Here is an 8,467-nt window from a genome sequence, read left to right as displayed (position 1 = left end):
GTTCATTGAAGGACTGATGTTGAAGCTGAAACTCTAATACTTTGGCCACCTGATGAAAAGAGCTGACTCATTTGAAAAGACCCTGATGCTGGGAAAGATTGAAGGCAGGAGGAGAAGGGGACGACAGAGGGTGAGATGATTGGATGGCATCACCGACTCAATGGACATGAGCTTGAGTAAACTCCGGGAGTTGATGATGGACAGGGAGGCCTGGTGAACTACAGTCCATGGGGTCGCAAAGAGTCGGACATGACTGAGCAACTGAACTGACTGAACTGAATATCACTGATTGAAGAGACTATCTTTTTCCATTGTATATTCTTGTTATAAGCTGTCTATGTATCTGTGAATTTATTTCTGGTTTTTCTATTATATTCCATTGATCTATATGTATTTTGATGCTAATACATACATACTGTTTTGATTATAATAACTTTGGAGTAGAAAGGGGAAATATTAATATGATCTGAAGAGAAACCAGAGTATATGACAATAGCTTTGTAGCAGAACTTGAAATCAGGGAGCATGATGTCTCCTGCTTAGTTCTTTCTTAAGATTGCTTTCGCTACTCAGGGTTTTTTGTGATTCCATAGAAATTTTACAGTTATTTGTTGGGCTTTGTTTCTAAATATATGCCTGGCTAATCTACCTTTACTATATTTGCCTTTACCAATGAGATTTTGACTTTTATATGTTTTCTTGTTGCTAGTAAGTAGCTGTAGATTGGGTGTGTACTTAGGGGAAGGGGAGTTCAGAATCTTCCTGCTCCAGAATCCATCTTGGACTACCCCTTTAAAATTTCTTTCTCTGCTTTTTCATCTTTGTTGCCTCTGATCATTAAGCAATCTTTTTTTTTTTTGCAGAGAATATAAGCCCATCAATGGAATGTTCAGTTTCTTCATTTTTGATTTTCTGTATTATATATTATTTCTTCCAATGCCAAGGATACAGATGTCAAATAAGGTTCTTTGTGACAGAGAACATGATTTCACAGGGATTTCAGACAATTTCATAGAGGATAATGATAACATAGAGAAATAGAAATTTTTTTCCTCTTGCTGCTTAAAAAATTTTTTTATGCCATGGCTTTCAGCCCTATCACTGTAATATTTCTTGGTATGGGTTTTTATGTGTACATTAACTGGGTTCAGTGGGCATTCTGGATTTGTACATATTTTTCTTCTAATTTGGGAACATTTTGATACTTATTCAAATATTTTATCTTTTTTTTTCTCTTCTCCTTTTTTGGGACTGCTGTTACTCGTATGTAGATATATTGTATTTTGTCCTAGAGGTCTCTGAGGCTCTGTCTTTTTAAAGTTATAATTGACATATTAATTTCATATGTTCATATTGTACATATTATATACAACCTATTTGTATATATTGCAAAATGATCACCACTATAAGTCTAGTTAACATCTGTCACAATATGTAATTACAAAATTTTTTGTGTGATAAGGACTTTTTAAGATCTATTCTCTTAGCAATTTTGAGATATGCTATATAGTATTATTAACTTTGGTCACCATACTGTATATTGCATCCCCGTGGCTTATTTTATACCTGGAAGTTTATGTCTTTTGACCTCATTCCCTCAGAGAAATAGAATTTTGATTCAACTTTTGGAAATAATTGAACTGCCTGTTTTTAAAAAAATACCTCTTACAATGGTTTGACATTAAAATGACATCTTAACTAGCATGAACAAAATTCATATCAGAGAGCTTCCATGGTGGCTCAGAGGGCTTCACTGGTGGCTCAGACACTAAGGAATCTGCCTGCAATGAGGGAGACCTGGGTTCAACCCCTGGGTTGGGAAGATCCCCTGGAGGAGGGCATGGAAACCCACTCCAGTATTCTTGCCTGGAGAATCCCTATGGACAGAGGAGCCTAGCGGGCTACAGTCCATGGGGTCGCAAAGGGTTGGATATCAGAAGGCACACTGGGACAAAAGTTTTCCTAGTATGCCCAGTATACTTATGGGCTTTCCCAACAGAAGTAGCCTCCCTTTTTGGCTACCTTATCCCTAACACACTAGAAGAGAAATATGCAACCTCTGAAAATCCAGCTTAGCAAACCCAAGTCCAGCCAGTGTCTCCCAAGGGCACTTACATTTTTGTAATTCCTGGTGCTTTTGTAGATGTCTGTGCTAGGGATACTTCCAAGGCTGTTCCAAGATGGACTAAAAGAAGAAAAATTAAGGTCAGGATTTTTTGGAACAGGCATATTTTGGAATAAAACGTTAGAAGAAATGACAGAATCTAAAGAGCCCATAATTTGGATGTCTTGGGACTCTGTCTTTATTGCAGATGACATTTTCTGGTAGCTAACTCTGAAGTGAACAGCTGGTATTTGTGCAAGCCTGGGGGTAAAAAAGGAAGTGTGCCTCTTTTCCAATGCCTGCAAGAAGTAATGAGCATCGTACTTTCATATGTGTGGCACTTTATAGGATAAGCAAAGAGCTTTCACACATGTTAAATCTTATTTGAGCCCTGAATGGTTAACAGTATTATCCTCATTTTTAAGGGTGAGTAAACTGAGGTTTAGAGAAGTTCAAAAAGGCTCTGGAGGGAAGAGAAGCACAGCCTCTATCTTTAACCTGTGGGTCTTCATGGTCTGGCACAGTGCCTAGAACTACCTTGTGAGTTACAGCAACTTTCTGATGAAGTATGGAAAGTCTGCAGTGATCCAATTAGTCTCATTTCATAGAAATAGGAACCTGGGAGGACCAGATTGCTGATTTCCTGTTCCTGATGCAATCACATAAATTCCAGGATTCCTCAGCTGTGACTAGGGACATATGCTAAATACTACGCCTGAACAAAGAATGCCTGTTTGGGGTGCTCTCAGCAATGTGCTCTCTGGACCAGGCTTATAATTACTGGAAATTAAATCCTGGGGAGGATACTGCCTTTGGTTGGCTCAAAGCCTCATTACCAAATCTGCAGGTAAAGTGTTTCACCCATTTCTCCTTGGCTTAGTGTGCCATGCTGATTTTTAACTTAAAGCTCAGAAACTGTGTAGTCTGTCTCTAAAAACCCTTCTCCCCCTCAATCACACACAAGTTACAGTAAATACGGAGGCATCCAGAGCTCAGAAGACATCATCTTCCAAGGAGAGTTTCTGGGGTGTTTCCCAGAAGAAAACTGTGTGCTTTGGGAGCTTGAGAAGTCTTTCAGGCCCCTGGGCAACCACTTAAGGGTGCTGAGATGGTAAACACACACCTTTGGGTAGGCTCCAACATGCCAGGGGAGGCAAGGAGAATTGCTTGGTGGAACAGGAAAGGTGGACCTAGGCTAAGCTGTAGACATCTGTGTTAGGTTTACCAAGGTTTTTCATTCCTTCATGGCCCAAGTGCAGGCCAAGAAGGAGCCAGAAGTCTGGGAAGATAGCAGAGGCTTCAAGAAAAGCTTTCTTCGACTCTCTGTTCAGAAAATGCCAGAGACATAGAAAGGTACCTACCGAAGGCCTCTCAAGAGTCCCAACAAAACAAACACACCTCCAAGATGCCTCACAGATTGTTTTCCATTACTCTGAACTGTGTCTCTGCTGCTTTCACTCTCTAGATGACCTGATTATATCTATTTTACATTATTGGTATGGCTTATTAGGTACATACCTTATTTGGCAGATTTGAATGAATTTTGGCTACAATCACCTAACTTAAAGTCTCCTATTCTGGGTTATTACATAACTTCTGGGTTACTAGCTTCAAAAGAAAATGAGCCATAATATATTTAGCAGCTGTCTGGGACCAAGACTTGGGTCCCCAGTGCCTCTTAGACTTCATCTCATTTTAAAAAGAAACTACACAGCAACCTCAGTCTATTGCTGCTCATGTATCTTTTAGACTTACCATGACTTGGAGGTGAACATAGCAGTAAAGCCTGTGAGTAAGTGCATAGATTTTGGGGTGGGATACATCTTTGAAATGCTGGCTCTGCAACATACTGGCTGTGTGATCTTAGGGAAGGTTCTTAACCTACTGAGTTTCAATTATCTTACCTATCAAATGAGAATAATAAAACATATTCACATTTTTTTAAAGACTAATTATGATAATATTTAACTTGTAGAAGCACTAATAAATAGTAACTACTGTGAAAGGGAGTAGTTTTATTATACTTATCAAAATTGTATAAAATTTCAGGGTGTGTTGTCCTGTTTATCGATAACTTGGATCTTATATTACTCACAATTGAACTCTTAGGACCACAGTGAGAAATCCAAACACAAGGCCAGCTAGTAAACCGAGGTCCAGTCCCAGAATGATGGATGCCATGCATGTAAATACCCAGATAACCTAGGAAAACATGAAAATGAAAAATGCTAATTCATCAGGTACCATGAAGTGTGTGACTACCTGTAAAAATAATAAGATCAATTGTCCACGAACAAATCACAGCTTTGTAAAATATTCTGACATCTTTACATACTTTAAGTGGAAATTGGACTTCCTAATACAGGCCAACTGTCCCATTAAAATATTTTTAGATTTAATTTTTGAATAGGTGATATATTGTTGTTTTAGTTACTGAGTCATGTCCAACTCTTTGCGACCCCATGGACTGTAGCCCGCCAGGTTCCTCTGTCCATGGAATTCCCCTGGCAAGAATACTAGAGTGGGTTGCCATTTCCTCCTCCAGGGGATCTTCACCACCCAGGGATCAAACCCCCGTTTCCTGCATTGGCAGGCAGATTCTTTACCACAGAGCCACCAGGGAAGCCCTGATATATATTAACATAGTTCAAAATGAAATTGGTATTAAGCAGAGGCACTTTCCTGGAGGTCCAGCGGTTAAGACACCACATACCCACTGTGGGGGGTTCAGGTTTGAATTCTGGTCGGGGAACTAAGATCCCACAAGCAACATGGGTGACCAAAAAAGTGTGCAGTGAAAAATCTTGGTTGCAACCCTCTCCTTTCTCCATTCATTCCCATCCTCTTTTCTCTCTTACATCCTCTTTTATTTCTGTGTGTGTGTGTGTATGTGTACACATGTGCATATTTTTCACCAGCATTTTTTTTTTTGGCAAATACCAATGCAAAACATAGATTATTTTCCTTTCTTTTAGGGTGTTATACACACTCTTCAATTTGGACCAGTCTCTTTTTACTTAACAATTTGTCTTGGAGATCTTTCCATATAGATAGATACGGAATTTTTTCCCATTCTTTTTATCTGTTCTGGTTTAAATTATAGCAAAATTCTGAAGGGTTTAGCTGCTGCTGCTTCTTCTTTTTTGTTTTTACAATTCCTCAGAAGAGTTGTAAAGATTACTTTAATCAAAATTATAATCGACATGGGGTTTTGCATTTTGTTTCTGCTTCGTGTTTTGTTTTATTTGTCCTTCTAGATTAGAGGGTTTTTTGTTGTTGTTGTTGTTCTTTGGCTTTGGAAGGCCAGCGGTATATGAAGGAGCTCATATGGGATTCTTGTACAAAATGGATCTTCCCAGAGATATAGGACCTTCACAAGTTGTAGCTCATGTGGAAGACTTCACAGTTTTGGCTTATCCACAAAATTCTAATTTCTGCTCTGCTTCCCAAAATGCAAGTAAGACTCAGGAGATAAGGGGACATAATAATATGGCAAGAAGCACATAAGTAATTCCTATTTCAGAAAAAAGGATGGCAAGCAACTTACAGCATCAGTCTTATTCTGCCTCCACAGATGAGGAACGTCACACACCTGCATAAACATCCCCTTCAGGTTGGCAATTACAACAGCTGCCAAGACCGACTGCCAGGAGAGATGGGGAAATCCGGGTTATTTAGTGGAATGGTTTGCCATTTGGTGACTTTTAAATCCCCTGCTATTTCTTGGGTAGCAGAGCAGGAAAGGGAAAGTAAGCAATTGGTGTGGCGAGAAGCAAGGTTATACCTTCTGCAGGGGTTCCAGCAGCTTCCCCAGGGCAACGATGGCGATCATCACAACCCCAGCCGAGATGATGCCGGCAACCTGAAAGACACACACATCTCCCATAGTCAGGGTCTGTGCTTCTCACTCTGAATGTGTGCTTGCTGCACGCATGTGTGCAAGAGCCTGTTCATGGGCACACAATGCTCCCCCACCTCCCTCCTTCTGCTCAGTCCTGTTGAAAGAAATAAGAATTATTTGCTAAAACCAAATACGTTTAGTAGCTATGGCAGAGAAAAAGAAAATTTCGGGGCTAGGTCTGCTAGAGTAAGGCCAGTTTGGCTTGATTGCACTTGGATACATAACAGACCTCTATTTTTTTGGTGTCAATTTAAGAGGTCAATCATCAGTCATTTGTCATTCCAGGAAACCCAGCCCATCCTTGTTCCTGGACAACAGATCCTTGATGCATTCTTGGGAAATAACTTCTCATAGCACATAATTGATCCTTCCGCGTTATTGAATAGGCAACCTGATAACTATTCTAATAACACTTTGCAGGCACGGTTGCCATGATAATCTCAGAGAAAATAAATTCACCAGTACTGCAGATTAAAAAACACCACATGAGTTTGTTGAGAGGTAGGACCATGTCACCAGCATCCTCCTACAGCAGCCGTGTGACGGGGCCAGTAGCAGGAGTAAAGGAAGCTTCAGAAACTTTACCTTCACTGGCAGAAAAGCTCTCCCAAGATTCACAACTAGCTAGGACAGAAGTTGAGGGTGTGGGGACTATGCCGTAGTGTGATTAGATGACCAATGGATTCTCTGCTGAGACAGCTGGGGCCTGGCCAAGGTGAAGCCTAGAAACTCTAAAACAAAGGAGAGGAGAGGGAGCCAGAAGAAAGCGAACAGAGAGGAAGCAGTAGAGGAGGGTACATTGGGCCCTGGTGCTGCCCAATGCAAGATGCTTGCATTCAAGAAGACACAAAAAGCCAATACAAATAAAAATCCAAAAATGTAAGGAAATGTCATAGCCACACTCATCCACTCCATCTGGCAAATTGACAGTCATGTTCAGAGGATAGCTAGGCTAGCCTGAGGCCATATTATGTATATGATATACTGAAAAGTCTGTTCTGTCCATCCACATCCCCATTTCTAGGTAATCTGTATCTTGCAGCACCACACGTCCAGGTTCCCAGGACCTTAGTGAGATTTCCCCCCTCTCCTATCTAAGCAGAGAATCCCGTATCCTTCCTTCATCCTTCCCTCCTTTCTTTTATTCCTTTAGTTCTGTGGAATTACTTAACCAATATTTATTGTCTATCATGAGCCACTTGCATTTCACTGTGGATGTAGGGCTCTGTGGATTGGGGAAAGAGATGGAGATTTGGGAACAGGGACCAAAGCCAGCTGCCTAACTCATGCCAGGAGGGTGGTGACCTACTCACCAAGGATAGGGAATAATTAGCCCTCAACTGTGATGTGGTCCACTGGAGAAGGGAATGGCAAATCACTTCAGTATTCTTGCCTTGAGAACCCCATGAACAGTATGAAAAGGCAGAATGATAGGATACTGAAAGGGGAACTCCCCAGTTCGGTAGGTGCCCAATATGCTACTGGAGATCAGTGGAGAAATGACCCCAGAAAGAATGAAGGGATGGAGCCAAAGCAAAAACAATACCCAGTTGTGGATGTGACTGGTGATAGAAGCAAGGTCCGATGCTGTAAAGAACAATATTGCATAGGAACCTAGAATGTTAGGTCCATGAATCAAGACAAATTGGAAGTGGTCAAACAGGAGATGGCAAGAGTGAATGTCAACATTCTAGGAATCAGCGAACTAAGATGGACTGGAATCGGTGAATTTAACCCAGATGACCATTATATCTACTACTGTGGGCAGGAATCCCTTAGAAGAAATGGAGTGGCCATAATGGTCAACAAAAGAGTCCAAAATGCAATATGGAGGCTGAACAACACGCTGCTGAATAACCAACAAAATACAGAAGAAATAAAAAAAGAAATCAAAATTTGCATAGATACAAATGAAAATGAAAACACAACAACCCAAAACCTGAGGGACACGGTAAAAGCAGTCCTAAGGGGAAAGTTCATAGCAATACAGGCACACCTCAAGAAACAAGAAAAAAGTCAAATAAATAACCTAACTCTACACCTAAAGCAACTAGAAAAGGAAGAAATGAAGAACCCCAGGGTTAGTAGAAGGAAAGAAATCTTAAAAATTAGGGCAGAAATAAATGCAAAAGAAACAAAAGAGACCATAGCAAAAATCAACAAAACCAAAAGCTGGTTCTTTGAAAGGATAAATAAAATTGACAAACCATTAGCCAGACTCATCAAGAAACAAAGGGAGAAAAATCAAATCAATAAAATTAGAAACGAAAATGGAGAGATCACAACAGACAACACAGAAATACAAAGGATCATAAGAGACTACTATCAACAATTATATGCCAATAAAATGGACAACGAGGAAGAAATGGACAAATTCTTAGAAAAGTACAACTTTCCAAAACTTGACCAGGAAGAAATAGAAAATCTTAACAGACCCATCACAAGCACGGAAATTGAAACCT

The 8,467-nt window shown here is 40.2% G+C and overlaps 1 protein-coding gene across 1 annotated transcript in view; it reads right to left on the bottom strand.

The window, feature by feature from the left end:
* Positions 1–8,467, bottom strand: part of SLC26A4 (solute carrier family 26 (anion exchanger), member 4) — a 64,668-nt gene that overhangs the window by 21,008 nt on the left and 35,193 nt on the right. Inside the window, exons 11-14 of the mRNA XM_010841472.1 lie at positions 5,889–5,966; positions 5,652–5,747; positions 4,200–4,306; positions 2,116–2,185 (exon numbers count right to left, since the gene is read on the bottom strand). Of these exons, the coding sequence (XP_010839774.1) occupies positions 2,116–2,185; positions 4,200–4,306; positions 5,652–5,747; positions 5,889–5,966 (351 nt within the window). The remainder of the gene's footprint in view (positions 1–2,115; positions 2,186–4,199; positions 4,307–5,651; positions 5,748–5,888; positions 5,967–8,467) is intronic.

Source organism: Bison bison, unplaced genomic scaffold, assembly GCF_000754665.1.
Source record: "Bison bison bison isolate TAMUID 2011002044 unplaced genomic scaffold, Bison_UMD1.0 scf7180017864162, whole genome shotgun sequence".
NCBI classification, from domain to species: Eukaryota; Metazoa; Chordata; class Mammalia; order Artiodactyla; family Bovidae; genus Bison; species Bison bison.
Note: the sequence above shows the minus strand (reverse complement) of the source record. Positions and strands in the feature narration are given on the sequence as shown.